The sequence below is a fragment of the Geotrypetes seraphini genome, chromosome 6, assembly GCF_902459505.1.
Source record: "Geotrypetes seraphini chromosome 6, aGeoSer1.1, whole genome shotgun sequence".
Taxonomy (NCBI): Eukaryota; Metazoa; Chordata; class Amphibia; order Gymnophiona; family Dermophiidae; genus Geotrypetes; species Geotrypetes seraphini.
In genome coordinates this window covers 191,896,451-191,914,717 of record NC_047089.1, presented here as the reverse complement: position 1 = coordinate 191,914,717, position 18,267 = coordinate 191,896,451, and the positions used below count along the sequence as shown (strand labels likewise).

The window sequence follows — 18,267 nt, the reverse complement described above, 5'->3', positions numbered from 1 at the left end:
AGGACAGCCTTCAAACAATAATACAGGTTTGTATTTAATTGTTCAAAATAAAGAAAAACCATAAGTTGCTTGTCAGGATTACAAAACTTTCATAGCATCAAGCACAAAGTTCCAAAAAGAAGTCTCTGGTTAAGAAACTCAAAAAAAAAATCAAACTTAAACAAACTCTCATTCCAATTATAGTCCAAGTAGAGTTCCTAATCAAAGCAGGAAAGTAAAACACTTTTTCTCCCAAAAATCAAAATCACAAGACAATACAAAAGTACTGGCTTCTTCAGCCGCTTGAGGCTGGAAGGACAGTGTGCGCCGTGTGGTCTTATTCTTGCCCAAACTTAGGCCCGCTATCCCACCACGTAACACGGGGCTTACCCCACTGTCTCAGCACAGCAAGCATGCTTCAATTTCAAAAAGAAAAAAAAACATTATTTAACTTTCAAGGAAGAAAACTTCCAAACTTCCAAAAGAAAAGTCCTTGCTTAACTCAGCATAGTCCAATCCACTCTTTAACTTGAGTAAGATTAATTCAGACAGCAAAACCCAAAGAAAAGTCCAAAAACAAACTCCAGCAAAATTCAAACAGTACTTGCTTTTGTGGTGCAAACTTCCATGGGAGTATAATCAGGAGTCATTTCAACACAGGCTTCAGGGCTTGTTTCTAATTTCATAGCCAACGGTTCCTCACTCCGGCTGGTAGGCAATTCTCCTTCAGCCTCAGTAATCTCCATGTCCTCTGGAGCTGGTCTGCCATCAGGAGCTCTCAACCCTGAGCCTTGCGACCTTCCCTGTTGCTGTTCCTCTCCCTTCTGTCTCTCTAGGAGCCTGGCCTTCAGAGAAAATAGCTTGCAGCTCCGCCCCCAACCCTCAGGTGAAAAGGATTTCCTGAGATTCATCTTGTGATTCAGAGGGGGATGGGAATTCAGCACTGCTGCTTTCTTACTCCCTCTACTGGCCCTAGTAGGAAATTCAGACAGAGTGGCAGAAAGTGGGGAAAAAGGCAGATTCTGGACTGTGTCAGGACTTAACCTAGAATCTGAGCTAGGGACACTCCTAGCAGGCATAGTCCGCTTATCACAGTATCTAAACCCAACTTAGGCCTTTCCCCTGCCTCTAAACGCACAGAGAGAAAAGAGGTGTGTTTAGAGGAGGGGAAAGGGCGGGCAGTGGGCGGGAGGTGGGCCGACCTACACCTAGCCGTACAACAGGTATAACCAATACAGTTTAGTCGGCACTTAGACCTTTTTCACTTAGACGAAATAAAACCAGGTCTAAGTGCCGAAAAACGGCCATCAGTTCAGCGGACTGGCAACCTAACCATCGCGGCAGGAGAGATGCCTCATCTCCCCTACCACGATGCCATCACTCTTCTACCCGAACTGCCGTGACCCACATCAGTGGAGGGGGGCAGAACCGCAGCGGAGGACAGCATGAAGCAGCGCAAGATCGCTGACATCGCGATCTTGCTGCAGGCTGCTTCTAATCTAAATGGTGCGGGGAGGCCAGAGGGGAAGAACCAGACGTCGGGGGGGGGGGAACGGACGCCATAACACCCCCTCAGGGCTTGCACCCGGGGCGGACCCCCCCCCCCCCCCGCAGTACGCCACTGTTTGGAAGAATAAGTTTACTCTCAATTTATGAAGCTAATTTGATTATAAGTGAGTAAATCATTTTTTTGCTCCTATTTTTTTATTGTGATATAAAATATGCATATTTGTTCTTGATCTGCGCTCAACTTCAGGAAAGGGAACTATGTTGCTATGAGGAAAATGGTGGGGAGGAAGCTCAGGAACGGCTTTAGGATGGAGACTGTAGGGAGCGCCTGGACCCTTCTCAGGGACACACTGCAGGAAGTGCAAAAACTGTACATCCCCAGTTTCAGGAAAGGCCGCAAGAACAAGCGGTCAAAAGACCCGGTTTGGATGACACCTGAAGTAAAGAGGGTAATCAGTGACAAGAAAGTGTCCTTCCAGAAATGGAAAAGGGATCCAATGGAGGAAAATCACCAGGAGCACAGGAAATGCCAAAAGGAATGCCACTGAGAGATTAGAAAAGCAAAAGGGAAATACGAGGAGGGGCTGGCCAGGGAGGCGAAAAACTTCAAGGCATTCTTCAGTTACGTAAAGGGGAAGCAACCAGTGAGAGAGGAGGTGGGGCCATTGGACGATGGGGATAGGAAGGGAGTGATTAAGGAGAATAAAGAGGTAGCTGAGAGGTTGAACACGTTCTTCTCGTCGGTCTTCACGAGCGAGGACACGTCCAATATACCGGACTCAGAGGAGCTCATGAGTGGGGAGCAGGCCAAAAGATTGGGGCATATAGAGGTAAGTCGGGAGGATGTCCTCAAGCAGATTGACAGACTGAAAAGCGGCAAATCACCGGGACCGGACGGGATCCACCCAAGGGTTCTAAAAGAACTAAGTCAGGAAATAGCGGGCGCAATCCAGCATGTTTGCAACCTATCCTTGAAAACTGGAGAGGTACCAGAGGACTGGAAACTGGCAAATGTCACACCTATCTTTAAGAAGGGATCGAGAGGTGACCCCGGGAACTACAGGCCGGTGAGCCTGACTTCAGTTATAGGGAAGATGGTGGAAGCAATGATCAAGGACAGCATTTGCGAGCACATTGAGAAAAATGGCCTACTGCGGACAAGACAGCACGGATTCTGTAAGGGAAGGTCGGGCCTGACAAACCTTCTGTACTTCTTTGAGGGAATAAGCAGTCAGGTGGACAAAGGGGAACCCATAGACATCATTTACCTCGATTTTCAAAAGGCCTTTGACAAGGTGCCACATGAAAGGCTGCTTAGGAAGCTGTGGAACCACGGGGTGGGCGGGGATGTACACAGATGGATCAAGCACTGGCTGTCAGGTAGACTACAGAGGGTCGGAGTAAAGGGCCAATATTCTGACTGGCGGGGAGTCATGAGCGGTGTGCCGCAGGGATCGATGCTGGGGCCGCTACTCTTCAACATATTTATCAATGACCTGGAAACGGAGGCAAAGTGTGAGGTTATAAAATTTGCAGACGATACCAAGCTCTGCGCCAGAGTTAGGACCAGGGAGGAGTGTGAGGAACTGCAAAGGGACCTCGATAAGCTGGAGGATTGGGCAAACAAATGGCAAATGCGCTTTAACGTAGATAAATGCAAGGTCATGCACATAGGGAAAAAGAACCCGTTGTTCGAGTATAAAATGGGGGGGAGATTGCTGGAAGACACCGGACTTGAGAGAGACTTGGGTGTGCTAGTGGATCCATCCATGAAACCATCCGCACAGTGTGCAGCAGCCTCGAAGAAAGCCAACAGGATGCTGGGCATCATCAAGAGGGGCATATCAACCAGGACGCGGGAAGTCATCATGCCGCTGTATCGAGCGATGGTGCGCCCACATCTGGAATACTGCGTTCAATATTGGTCGCCGCACCTCAAGAAGGACATGGCAGTTCTTGAGAGAGTCCAAAGGAGGGCAATGAAACTGGTAAGAGGGCTGGAAAACTGCCCATATGCTGAGAGGCTGGATAAACTGGGGCTCTTCTCTCTGGAAAAGAAGAGGCTCAGGGGGGATATGATAGAGACCTTCAAAATACTTAGGGGCATAGAGAGGGTGGACAGGGACAGGTTCTTCAGACTAAAAGGGACGACAGGTACGAGGGGGCACTCAGAGAAACTGAAGGGAGATAGGTTCAAATCAAATGCAAGGAAGTTTTTCTTCACCCAAAGGGTCGTGGACAAATGGAATGCGCTCCCGGAGGAAGTGATCCGGCAGAGTACAGTACAGGGATTCAAACAGGGATTGGACAGATTCCTGAGGGAAAAGGGGATCGTGGGGTACTGAGGGAGGTGCTGGGGTGTTGCATAAGTATAGACAGCTCACCAGGTCGTGCAGGTGCAAGGCCGGAGGGTTAGGACATTGATGGGAAGATAGGACTTCGATGAGAAACCTAGGGGGCAAGGGGGCCCCTTCTGGTGATTAAGGCAGGTCATGACCTGTTGGGCCGCCGTGGGGGCGGACTGCTGGGCGGGATGGACCTCTGGTCTGACCCGGCAGAGGCACTGCTTATGTTCTTATGTTCTTATCTGTCCTTGCCAGGGCCGGATTTAGATGAAAAGAGGCCCTAGGCTATTCCACTTATGAAGCCCTTTCACATCCCATTTTTAAGTTTGTAAATTACATGAGAGATAATAAAATACATCATTACTGTGATATATATCAATATGTTAAATGAAACATGTTGTTATTGGTACTAACCTTTATAAAAAATGTGACACGGATAATAAATTTAAAAAAGTCGAGAACACTTATTTGGACATTTATTCTCAGCACCATATATAGTACTTGTAACAATAACTAATCAAACATAACACACAACATTGCCCCTTCCTATGTCCATAATGCCCCCAGTGTGACCTTCCTCATCTCACCCCCCCTCCGATGCCCACCTGCCTCCCATCCCCCTTCCATTGAACACCCCCACATGCCATCCTGCCTGCCTGCCTTCCATTAAACCCCCCCACCCCCCTCCGATGCCAGCCTGCCTGCCTCCCATCCCCCAGTCTGGGTCGCCCTGTCCTGACGGATCCACGTTTTGCCTCTCTCCCTGCGGGGCTGGGCTTTGCCCAGCTGTTTCCGGACTGACGTTTTTCCCTCCCCGATCCTCCTCCCAGGGCGAGAAAAAGAAAGGGAGAAGCCGAGTCGGCGCCCCGTTGCGGCCGGAGCCGGTTCCGATCCCGAAGCATAGAATTTCTCCTTATTTTCGGTTCAGTGTTTTAGTGTTCACTGTTTTTAGAATAGTGTAATTTTAATTTTGCTAACAATTTGAATGTAGGCCCCTCTTGATCTTGAGGCCCTAGGCTGAAGCCTAATTAGCCTATAGGATAATCCGGCCCTGGTCCTTGCCACAGGAAGTCTGCCTGGCACTGGCCTTGTTAGGTTAGCAAGCTGTCCTCAGAGTGCATGATGTGGTTGAAACAGATAGCAGTTTAATTACAGGTGGAGAGACTGGATATTATTCTTATGTATAGGAGGGTACCCATGGGCTATAATAATTTTTATTTCATTGTAGTAACAAGTATTAAGTATTATCTAAAAGTAGTCCACCCTCTAGCACTGAATAGCTCAGATATACCTAAGTCTCCCTGTTTCAGAATGGATATGTATGTAAATGTATGAATGAAAGTATGTGTGAATTAGAATAATTCTGGAATACAATAATGTCTGCTATTATGATTTCTAGAATAAAATATGAGAGACATGATTTGCATTCATATGGTTACACCCAGTTTAACACAAAAACAAAAAACAATGAATTTTAGCAGTCTCACCTTACAGTGTTTGCAACATAGTCCAGAAGTACATTGTGCTCCTTTCTTCAGCATACAGTGTGGTCTACAGCATGGATCTGCTTTACATTCCTATAAATATACAATACACAGAATAAACATAGATAAAGGTTTTCTTGCTGTAATAACAAAATACTGTATACAATATCATTATAAAACAATATGCTTATGTATGTTGAAGTCTAGTTTCTACTAACCTTAACCAAACTGATTTTCAATTTGATTCACTCGGAGTGCATTACTGAAAGGATATGAACTGTATATCAACTTTCAAAGAACTTGATTCTAAAATATTTGTTTCTATAACTTCTAACACTTGATAAACTGGGATACAGTGAATCATTGTTTCTTTTAACCAGGTGTCTCAATAAAATGGGTCTGAACATTATAACATCACTTAAGGAAAGAGATAAGTGATTAGAGAACAAACAAGTATCGGTAACTAGGGATGTGCATGCCAAAAATTTTCATGCTGGTTAGTGTTATGTCCATCTTGTTCAACCCTATTCAATTCAATAGGACAAGCTATTTTATAATGTAACAGTTGGCCTGGCCATTAAGTTTCAGTTAAATCTGTTTGATATTTGCTGGCAAACATTTGTAAGAAATACAACAGTACTACAAGCAATCTTGAATAGAGGAGTAGCCTTGTAATTAAAACAATAGGCTGACAACTGGGGAAGCCAGGGTTCAAATCTTGCTGTCACTCCTTGCGATCTTAAACAAGTCTCTTCACCTTCCATTGCCTCTGTTTCAAATTAAATTGTAAGCTCGCTGAGGACAGGGAAATATCTACTGTAAAGATCAATATCCAAGCGACTGAAATGCAAGGGACCTGGGGAGAGGAAGAAGCGATATGGATCGCTCTGAAAAGAGCGTGGGTATAGTCTATAGACCTCTGATTCAATAGCAGCAAATTGATAAGGATCTGATTGTGGATATCCAAAAGTTTGGAAGGAAAGAGGAAATGCTGCTGTTGAGAGATTTCAACCTGCCGGATGCGGACTGGAATGTTCTGTCAGCGGAATTGGAAAGAAGTAGGGAGATTGTGGATGCCTTTCAAGAGGCTCTGCTCAGACAAATAGTGACGAAACCCACGTGGAAAAAATCGATATTGGATCTGGTCCTCATAAATGGAGAGTGTATCTCTAATGTTCAAGTGGGTGCTCACCTGGGAAGTAGCGATCATCAAACGGATTGGTTTGATATAACGGCCATACGATATTTAAAGAACTAGATTTCAAACGTACGGACTTTAATGAAATGGGAGAATACCTGAAGAAAGAGCTGTTAGGATGGGAGGACATAAGAGAAGTGGAAAGACAGTGGTCTAAGCTGAAAGGAGCGATAAAAATGGCTACGGACCTTTATGTGAAGAAAATAAAAACAAGAGAAAAAGGAAACCGATGTGGTTCTCTGAACTAGTGGCGGAGAAAATAAAGACGATAGAGTTGGCGTTCATGAAATATAAAAAAAAAAAAACAAGAAGGGGAGTGCAGAAAGGACTACAGGGTGAAACTGAAAGAAGCCAAGAGAGAAATACGTCTGGCGAAAGCACAGGCGGAAGAACAAATGGCTAAAAATGAAAAAAAGGGAGACAAAAATTTTTTCTGATATATTAGTGAAAGGAGGAAGATGAAAAATGGAATTGCTAAACTAAAAGATGCTGGGAACCGATATATGGAGAGTGATGAGGATAAAGCAAATGTGCTAAACAAATACTTCTGTTCTGTGTTCACAGAAGAAAATCCTAGAGAAGGACCGAGATTGTCTGGCAAAGTTACACGAGAAAATGGAGTAGATTCTGCGCCATTCATGGAGGAGAGTGTTTATGAGCAACTTGAAAAACTGAAGATGGACAAAGCGATGGGACCAGATGGGATCCATCCCAGGAAACTGAGGGAGCTCAGAGAGGTTCTGGCGAGTCCTATTAAAGACTTCTTCAACAAATCTCTGGAGACGGGAGTGGTTCCTGGGGATTGGTCCCTATTCACAAAAGTGGTCACAGGGATGAATCAGGAAACTACAGGCCGGTGAGCCTCACTTTGGTTGTTGGAAAAATAATGTTAGTGTTGCTGAAAGAAAGGATAGTATACTTCCTTGAATCTAATGGGTTACAGGATCCGAGGCAACATGGCTTTACAAAAGATAAATTGTGCCAAACGAACCTGATTGAATTTTTTGATGGGGTGACCGGAGAGCAGGATTGAGGACATATGCTAGATGTAATTTACTTAGATTTCAGCAAAGCCTTTGATACGGTTCCTGATAGGAGGCTCTTGAACAAACTTGAAGAGCTGAAGTTAGGAACCAAAGTGGTGAACTGGGTTGGAAACTGGATGTCAGACAGATGACAGAGGGTGGTGGTTAATGGAAGTCGCTTGAAGGAAGGAAAGGTGAGAAGTGGAGTCCTTCAGGGTTCAGTGCTGGGGACGATCCTGTTCAATATGTTTGTGAGTGACATTGCTGAAAGTTTAGAAGGAAAAGTGTGCCTTTTTGCAGATACCTAGATTTGTAACAGAGTAGACATCGAAGAGGGAGTGGAAAATATGAAAAAGGATCTGCAAAAGTTAGAGGAATGGTCTAATGCCTGGTAACTAAAATTCAATGCAAAGAAATGCAGAGTAATGCATTTGGGGATTAATAATTGGAAGGAACCGTATATGCTGGGAAGTGAGAAGCTGATAAGCATGGACGGAGAGAGGGACCTTGGGGTGATAGTGTCTGAAGATCTAAAGGTGAAAAAACAGTATGACAAGGCGGTGGCTGCTGCCAAAAGGATGCTGTGCTTAGAAGGAAGAAGGTGTTGATGCCCCTGTACTGGTCACTGGTGAGGCCCCACTTGGAGTACTGTGTTCAGTTTTGAAGACCGTATCTGGCGAAGGACATAAGAAGACTTGAAGCGGTCTAGAGGAGGGCGACGAAAATGATAGGAGGCTTGTGCCAGAAGATGTATGAGGAGAGACTGGAAGCCCTGAATATGTATACCCTAGAGGAAAGGAGGGACAGGGGAGATATGATTCAGACATTCAAATACTTGAAGGGTATTAACGTAGAACAAAATCTTTTCCAGAGAAAGGAAAATGGTAAAACCAGAGGACATAATTTGAGGTTGAGGAGTGGTAGATTCAAGAGCAATGTTAGGAAATTCTACTTTATGGAGAGGGTGGTGGATGCCTGGAATGCGCTCCTGAGAGAGGTGGTGGATAAGAAATTGGTGACTGAGTTCAAAGAAGCGTGAGATGAACACAGAGGATCTAGAATCAGAAAATAATATTAAATATTGAACTAAGGCCAGTACTGGGCAGACTTGCACGGTCTGTGTCTATATATGGCCGTTTAGGGGAGGATGGGCTGGAGAGGGCATCAATGGCTGGGAGGATACAGATGGGCTGGAGTAGGTTTTAACAGAGATTTTGGCAGTTGGAACCCAAGCACAGTACCGGGTAGAGCTTTGGATTCTTACCCAGAAATAGCTAAGAAGAAAACATTTAAATTGAATCATGTTGGGCAGACTGGATGGATCATTCGGGATTTTATCTGCCGTCATCTACTATGTTACTGCACTTGAATGTACAGTAACTTCTCTAAGCTACAACTGAAAAGGCATAAGAAAAATTCCATATCTAAAAGTGTCACAAATACCTCACAGCACCAGAAAGGAACAAAAGGAACCAACAATGGCAGAAATACTATAATCCACAGTACGAGTATAGTATGGGTCAACAAAAAAAAAGTTTTTCTTTGCTACTGAGAACTTAAGAAGTGTTCTTAGTGAATTTAATGACACTGATTTCAGCTCTATAATTGAAATTCAGCTAGCACGTGTAGCCAAGCCGCTGTTCCGGACCGGAACTCAACGGCACCTCTAGTGGCTAAACCTAGTAAGCACAGCAGCGTGTGACCCGGCCTGGAGTCACCCTGCAAGAATGGATTGACACACAAGTGGAGCTCACAATAATCAAAAATCAAACACCAAGAAAGGATAAATGTACAATACTTCACTTTTACTTGGTAAATAAAAATGTCAGGATGCCTTAAATAAGGATAATAATGCTTCAGGCAAAACTCACAAGAAGGCAATGTAGACAAAAAAAAATCCCAACTTTTCTTGTCTTTAAACACAGTCAGTATTATTTGAGTCCAGGCTCTCCCCAGAGCCAGCACAGCCTGTATTCTAAATCAGGTTCAAAATCAAACCCCAGTCCTGTGCAGTGTTCCCTCTAAGCGGGCGGGTGTTGTGAGCAAACTTTTTTCACCGTGAGCCAAAAATATCGGGCGCCAGCAAGTTATGAGCCAACTCGCCCGATTCTCCTCTCGCCGCCCTGCCATCTGCCGTACGCCTCTTCCGATTGTGCGCTGTGACGAGAAACGTGTGCGCTGCGATGTAATATTTTGTGCGCCAGCGCAGCTTAGCGGGAACACTGGTTCAAATGGTTTTATTTATTTCCCCAAATTTATTTTTGTTATACGCATTGAAAATATTTGATATTGCGTTTAAATCAAAATCTCAATAAACTTGAAACGAGTGCCCGTGAGATTGTGGGAGGGTTAAATACTCAAAACTTAGAAGTTTTTGCTACGCCAGCTTTCTGGTATCTTTACATACAGTGGCGTACCTAGCATATGTAACATCCGGGGCCCATCATTTTTTGGCACCCCCCCCCATCTGTAAGAAAAACATGATTTTTAGTAACAAACCACACGTCACACATGAGTACCTAGGAAAAGGCAGCATCTTACATATTGCAGTGAGCATTACATCAATACACCCATTGTAAAACTAAGCAAGCCAGACCAGCACAGATCAATCCTACACCGTCAATCCTAACAGAAAACACACAGAACACAGAAAACACCTTCGCCTAGTAAGGAATATGTAATCACAAACTAACCCCTCCCTCTTTTACAAAACTGTAGTGTGGATTTTAGCTACGGAGGTAACAGCTCTGATGCTCATAAAATTCTGAGCATCAGAGCTGCTACCACCAAGGCTGGTGCTAAAAACGCTTCACAGTTTTGTAAAAGGGGGGATAAAATAAAAATACATAGACAAAGGTTAAATTGAACCAGCAAGAAGCTGGACTCTGCATACAATGCTTCACAGAAACAGTGACACATGTCTCCTAAAGCAATAAATAAATAGAAATTTTTTTCTACCTTTGTCTTCTGTGGTTTCTCCTTTCCTCATCTTCTTGTAACTCTCTTCCTTCCATCCACTGTCTGCCGTCTCTCTTCCCCTATATGGCATCTTCTCTCCTTCTATGCCCCTTCCAGAAACTGTATGCCTCCCCCTTCCATCTCTCCTTTCACCCCATTGGTCTGGCATCTCTCTCCTCGCCTTCCCTCTCCCACACCTCTCCTCATAGTCTGGTATCTCCCCTTCCCTGATTCTCTGGCATCTCTCTCCTTTCCTTTTCTTCCATCTTTCGCTCCCCCTCCATGCTCTCACATCTCCCCCTTCCTTTTCCCTTAGACTGGCATACCTTCCTCCTACGCTCCAAGCCCTGGCATCTCCTTTAATTCCCTCCCTCATCTTCCTTCTCCCTCCAGCTGGGTACCGCAACACTCTTCCCTGCAGCTCTGCACTTCCCCACAATTGCCATGCTTCGGTTCCTCTTCTTCCTTCCTTCCTCCCCCCCCCCCCCCCGCGGGACCCTGCGGCACCATCAACTCTTACTCCCTCTAATGTCGGCCCTGCAGCTCCAGACTTCCTCGCACCTTCTCCCCTCCCCCTTTGGATCGCTATTATTTTAAATGTTATAGCCGCGGAGCTGTATCCATCAGTGGAGATGTCTAACCTCGGCCTGCCCCGGAACTCTTACTGCAACAGTGACTTCCTGTTCCTGCCTAGACGGGCGGCTGCTGCAGTAAGAGTTCCGGGGCAGGCCGAGGTTAGACATCTCCACTGATGGATACAGCTCCGCGGCTATAACATTTAAAATAATAGCGATCCAAAGGGGGAGGGGAGAAGGTGCGAGGAAGTCTGGAGCTGCAGGGCCGACATTAGAGGGAATAAGAGTTGATGGTGCCGCAGGGTCCCGCGGGGGGGGGGGGGAGGAAGGAAGGAAGAAGAGGAACCGAAGCATGGCAATTGTGGGGAAGTGCAGAGCTGCAGGAGCTGTTATAGCCGCGGAGCTGTATCCATCAGTGGAGATGTCTAACCTCGGCCTGCCCCGGAACTCTTACTGCAGCAGCCGCCCGTCTAGGCAGGAACAGGAAGTCACTGTTGCAGTAAGAGTTCCGGGGCAGGCCGAGGTTAGACATCTCCACTGATGGATACAGCTCCGCGGCTATAACATTTAAAATAATAGCGATCCAAAGGGGGAGGGGAGAAGGTGCGAGGAAGTCTGGAGCTGCAGGGCCGACATTAGAGGGAGTAAGAGTTGATGGTGCCGCAGGGTCCCGCGGGGGGGGAGGAAGGAAGGAAGGAAGAAGAGGAACCGAAGCATGGCAATTGTGGGGAAGTGCAATCCCCCCAATGCGTCCCCTTACCTTACCTCCCCTTACCTTTGCGACGCGTGTGTGCGCTGTGAAGAGAAACTTGTGCGCTGCGATGTAATATTTTGTGCGCGAGCGCAGGCCAGCGCAGCTTAGCGGGAACACTGGTCCTGTGTATCACTTTCAAACAGTTCACACTTTCACAGGTAAAGCCTCTAGCAGCAATTTGCAGTTCTGCTAGGATTAGGAGAGTGTCTTAGGTTTGCAAGAAAAAGCTTTTCAAAGGCTTTCAAAATTCCCTCCCTGGGTGACAGCAAGCCTCTCCCCAGAGACACTTCCAGCTTCACAAAGGAAAAATCAAAATAGTAAAGCTCAAACAAAACAGTCCCAAAAACAAAACAGTTCCAAAACAAAACTCACTGTTTGCAATTCACTGCTTGTGGCTGGTGGATAAACCAACCTCCATGGCTTCAACAGAAGGCTCCAATGGTTCAGGCAAAAATACCCCCACACTAAGCAAATGCTTACCCTGGGAAGCATGCACCCGCTCAGCAACTTCAGGAATACGGGATAGTACATCAACATTCGGATGCACCACCATAAACCTAAATGTCTGTAATGCTAGGTACCACCTCGTAAGGCGAGCATTATTATTTTTCATAATACCTAGCCATTTCAATGCCGCATGGTCAGTCACCAAAGTAAATTGCCTTTCCCCCAGATAATGATCCAATGTTTGCATGGCCCACTTTGCCACTAGGCACTCCAATTCTACCACTACATAATTTTTCTCGCTGGGGTGTAATTTCCTGCTTAAATACAGAACTGGATGTTCTATGCCCTGGCTTTCTTGGCTAAGTATGGCTCCTAAACCACACCCCGAGGCATCAGTCTGAAGGATCAGCGGCTTGTTGTAGTCAATGGCCGCAAGAACCGGGTGACTACATAGACTGTCCTTCAACTCCTTGAATGCTTTCAGCCCCTCGGTTCCCCACTGCAAAATATCCGGGAAATCTTTTTTTAGCATGTTAGTAAGTGGGGTAGCCCTAGTGGCAAATTTCGGTATGAATCTTCTATAATACCCTAATAAGCCTAGAAACCCCCGCATTTGTTTCTTCGTGTTAGGCTGAGGATACTCCTGGATACATTTTACCTTATCCACTACGGGTTTGACCTGGCCTCTGCCAACCACATACCCCAAGTCGGACCTGCAGAAATAACAGTCGGAGTGATGATTTGTTGGTTCATACCACACCATGGGTACAGCGAAATACATCTTCTTCCATTTCCCATTCAGCTACTGTGTTAATCCAGAAGAGCAGACAGTGCAACACACATGATGTGCCCCTCCTTTATCTTGGTTGCTAACTTTACAGCCAAAATAATGCTTGCATGCACTTTGATCTTATGCAGAAAATTGTCCGCAGACCTAACCAAAATTATCAGGATGGTTAACACAACCTTATCTGTTCATAATAATTATAATATCTTAGACAAAAAAAAAACAAAATATAAAAATTCACAGGTAGAAAAAGCAGCACAATCATTTTTTGGTATAAACTGGTATATGTGATCAATGAGATGTCCTAAAATGCAATATTGTGTTACAGAAATAGTAAAATACTGACGCTTCACTTCACTGTAGCGTTGATGAAAATGATATAAACACAAACTGATACATAACGTAAAAATAGGATGTGATAGACAAAAACTGTTTTCAGATTTAGAGTCAGCATATGGCCCTTGTTAAGGTACAGGTGACAGAACTCCAGTAGCAAAATGCTTGTTAACTAATGGTACACCATCCATCAAACTGACAGGTGAGATAAGGATCAGCCAATCAGCAATCACTTACATGTTAGACCACACCCATACTCTGCCCATGCCCCATCTACCCCACCCATAGGAATGAATGGTGATAGCTTCACCCAAAGCCCATCCCAGGCTTGCTCCTACATTAACAACCCCTGTCTATGTTACTGGAAATGACGACGCTTTCTGATGATGTGAGTAGAAACAGGATGTCTGACCTTCGTAAATGTACTTTCTGATGACATTGGCAGAAAGAGGGGTATCTGATTCCGGAAATGTAAGTGACTGCTTCCAGATTATTGTGCAAAATCCAGCCTCATGCTGGATTTGCACCTAGAACTGCCAAGAAGATCCTGTGCAGAAGAGCTGACCAGATTAGCTCTGCTGAGCCACTTGAGACTGACCTCCCTTGTCCTTATTGCAGAAACAGTAGTAATCTGGATCAGGATGTTCTTGAGCAAGCAGAAACACAGCATTTGCACCCGGGCAGTACATCAGCTAGGGCAGTTAAAGCCAAGGTAGCAGTGCCTATGAGATTAAGGCAGAACAGACAGGGGAAGCTGGAGCTTAGTCAGCCTGCTGTGAAACCAAAGCTCATCCCCCTCTACAGGCTGAAGGGGAGTGGCTTTGGTCTGGATAAAGGCAGGCTGAAGCAAGCAATAAGAGGAGTGACGTGGCAAAGGCTCTCCAGCAGGATGAAGCAAGGCAGGAGCCTTGGAGAACGTAGGCAGACTCTGAGGTGCTAGATTGGCCCGTGCAGGAAGTAGAGGAAAGTTGCCCCACTGCCAACTTTCCTGCTCCAGAGGATTTGATGGAAATGAAAATCCAGGAAGCCTGCCCTACCTGAGAGAACCAAGCAGAGCTCATGGAGATTAACTGAGGCAGTGAGTAGCTGTGAGACAGCTGGTGTTTTCTTCCTTTCAATGTATGCTTTGTGTTTTGATGGACATTATTTCTGGCTAAGAAGTAATTACTTGCCTGGATTTTTCAATCTGCTAACTGTACGTGCTAAAGAGAACTGACGCAAAGTGAATGTTTTGAATACTGGATATAACTCACTGTGTTTGCCATTGCTGAGAGGCAATCACAGAAGCTCGTTCAGCTGTGCTGCCTGCCCTTGTGTGCTACAGGGACTAGAGAGCCTTATGCTGAACTTACTTACTACTATAGCTTGGTGCCTCAGGGATTATTATGAAAACTGTCTGCTGCTGAATTATAAAACTCCTGTATACCTTTTTCTAGGAATATTGTTTTCTGTCTAGAAATTACTGCCATAGAGAAGGAGTTTTGTTTTAGTGAAAACAGCTTTAAATTACATGCTATGCCAGTGTATGGTCTCATGCAGGTCCAGTTCATTTGTCTATTGTGTTTCTTCAAAATGCAGTGCTGGACTGGAGCTAGTTAAAGCTCATAACAATATTGGTGTTACTGACCAGAAGTATCTATGTTCTTTTGCCTTTATTTTTGAAAACTGGTTTTGCAGGCTGAATGTTATTTTTTTGCTATCCATTTGACCACTGGGGTCAGAATAAAAGCCATTCTGATTCATGACTTGGTGTCTGAACTTGTATTTTGTGAACAAAGCAAATATGTACCTGTGCTCCCCATGACCCAGGCAGGTGCCTAAGGCCAAGTGGAAATCATGAAGATACCCCTGGTTGTAGGGGACACCCCAGAACATAGTTTTTGTCACTTATCACATCCGCTTTGAAGAGTGTTTGTGACAGTATACAGTCATTACCGGCAGCAGTCTAATAAAACAGAGAATAGAAAAATGTTACCCCTAGTTAAAAGACAGAGGCTTTGAGACCTAATTTTTAGGCAGAAGTTAGCAAAGCAGATATTACAGCTACCTGAAACAGGGAATAGATGACAATCATGAAGGAAACTTTATTGAAGAGCATTTACTATGACCCAAAAGCAACAGAGCTTTGGGGGCATAAACCCTCTACTTCAAGCTGCTAAAAAGCATAATAAAACAATCAGAAAAAAGATGTAGCCCGATGGGTTGCAGGTCAAGATGCTTATAATGTACACATACCTGCTAGGGTCCACTTTTAAAGTCCAATATGTGGCTTTATTTTACAGCACAGAACACCTTTTAGTTATAAATATATCCTAAAAAGGAGGCATGTCCAAACATGCCCCGGTAACTAGGTGTATGTGTGGGGGATTAGCATTTCTGTTGTCATGGTGAGGACTTAAAAGAAATGATGTGGAAAATAATAAGTGATTAGAACAAGTACTTACAAATATGTTAGGGGGTAGGAATTCCTAGTAAATAAAGAGACGTGTAGTCATGTGAATTAACATCCCAAGCTAAAACAATAGATGATATGACAAGATTATAAGGAACAAAGCTGCATGTAGGAAAAAAGAACCCGATGTTCAGCTACAAAATGGGAGGATCACTGCTAGGGGTGAGCAACATTGAAAGAGACCTGGGGGTGATGGTGGACACAACATTGAAAGCATCAGCACAATGTGCGACAGCCTCAAAGAAAGCGAACAGAATGTTGGGTATCATTAAAAAGGGTATCACGACCAGATCATTAAAAAGGGTATCACGACCAGGATGAAGGAAGTCATCATGCCGCTATATTGTGCAATGGTGCGCCCACATCTGGAGTACTGTGTCCAGTACTGGTCGCCGTACCTCAAGAAGGACATGGCAGTACTTGAGGGGGTCCAGAGGAGAGCAACTAAACCGGTAAATGGTATGGAAAACTTTTCATACGCTGACAGATTGAAAATGCTGGGGCTGTTCTCCCTGGAAAAGCGGAGATTTTAGAGGAGACATGATAGAAACCTTCAAAATCCTGAGGGGCATAGAGAAGGTGGACAGGGACAGATTCTTCAGACTGTGGGGAACCATAAGTACAAGGGGTAACTCGGAGAAATTCAGAGGGGACAGGTTTAGAACAAATGCGAGGAAGTTCTTTTTTACCCAGAGGGTGGTGGACACATGGAACGCGCTTCCGGAGGTTGTGATAGGCCAGAGCACACTACAGGGTTTCAAGGAAGGTTTAGATAGGTTCCTAAAGGATGAGGGGATTGAGGATTACAGATAGATGTTGAGGTAGGTTACAGAAATGGTCAGGAACCACTTCATAGGTCACAGACCTGATGGGCTGCCGCGGGAGCGGACCGCTGGGCGCGATGGACCTCTGGTCTGACCCAGTGGTAGCAACTTCTTATCTTCTTAGCTCTCTATACACTTAGGGGCAGATTCTGTAAAGGATGCCTAAGGTTAGGTGTCCACAAGGTGGACACCCGACGACTTAGGCGTCCAAATAGATTGAATAATAAGCATAATCAATGACTTTAACAAGCAATAATTGGAAGTTAGACAGCCAAAAACTATGCACGATCCACAGAATAGACATCCAGAATTTCATAGATGCCCCTCACATGATAGAAGTGGGTGTGGTTTTAATTTGGACATCCATTTACAGACTCGCATGCTGCTCAGCGTACTAACATGTCTACATTATCGCCTAAAATGTAGGTGTTGCAAAATCAGGTCTACTTTTGGGCGTGAGTTGGGCAATAGTTAGGTGTGGGTTAGGTGTGCTGGAGGTGTCCAGATATAGTGGTATGGGTTTTGTTTTTTGGGGGGGTAAAGAATACTCTAGTTTGAAATTAAGGTTAAATATTTAATAATACATTATGCAAGAGATGCCCAATTGGCTCAGGTTTTTTCAGCAGAAAAATGTCAGATGTCACATAGGCGTCCTTATTATAAAAAGGGCTTAGGTGCAGCTGCCTCTTATCTTTAGGACTCCCAGAATGTGTTTGTGCTTCTGGTGATTCTTGGTGTTATTATGAGATTTTGCTGTGTGCTGTGACATATTCATATCCTTGTCCTACTATCCTTGCTGTTCCTGCTTTGTTTTTTGTCCCCGATATCTCCCACAACTCTATCCATTCCCCTCTCCTGTTTTGTACCTTCTCCCTTTTGGACCCCAAAGTTTGTGTTTGTGGCTGGGCATGTGGAGCTGTGAGCAAGTGGCTGTATTTGCATCTAGGTGTTTGTTTGTTGGTGTCTTTTGGTGCTGTTGTGAGGGATGGCTGAGTTCTTTGCTTTGTTGTTGAATGTGAAGTGTCACAGGTTATTTAGGAAAGGAAAGGGCTCAGGCAAAGCCAAGGGGCATGACCAGGTCAGACGCAGAGTCCAAGGCCAACACCAATGAGAGGCCCCCAGGGTATATAAGCCCAGGGTGAACTTCTTGAATATGACAGATGAGCGGTGTATAGGTCTCTATCGCTTTAATCAGGAGACCATAGTTCATCTGTGTGAACTGCAGGAGGACATGGAGCACACCACCCTCTGGGGACAGGCCTTTCCAGTTTATGTACAATAACTACTGCCCTTGATTTTTTGACCACCGGAACATTCCAAAGGCCTCTGGGAGCTGGGGCTGGCATGAGCCAGCCTTCTGTTTCATTTATCATTATTTGCTTTCTGGATGTCTTTCTGAGATGCATTTCTATGTATATTCATTTCCCCATGAATGAAGCAGACCAGCACTGTACAATGAGGGAGTTTTATGAACTGGCACACTTCCCCTCTGTCCTGGGAGCTACTGACTACACACACATAGCACCCAGACCACCTGCAGAGATGGAGAGGTCATTTCATAACCGGCATGCTTATCATTCCATGAACATGCAGG

The 18,267-nt window shown here is 45.0% G+C and overlaps 1 protein-coding gene across 1 annotated transcript in view; it reads right to left on the bottom strand.

Moving 5' to 3' along the window:
- LOC117362933 (disintegrin and metalloproteinase domain-containing protein 9-like) overlaps positions 1–18,267 on the bottom strand; it is a 570,152-nt gene that overhangs the window by 38,378 nt on the left and 513,507 nt on the right. Inside the window, exon 11 of the mRNA XM_033950023.1 lies at positions 5,321–5,410. Coding sequence (XP_033805914.1) covers positions 5,321–5,410 — 90 coding nt within the window. The remainder of the gene's footprint in view (positions 1–5,320; positions 5,411–18,267) is intronic.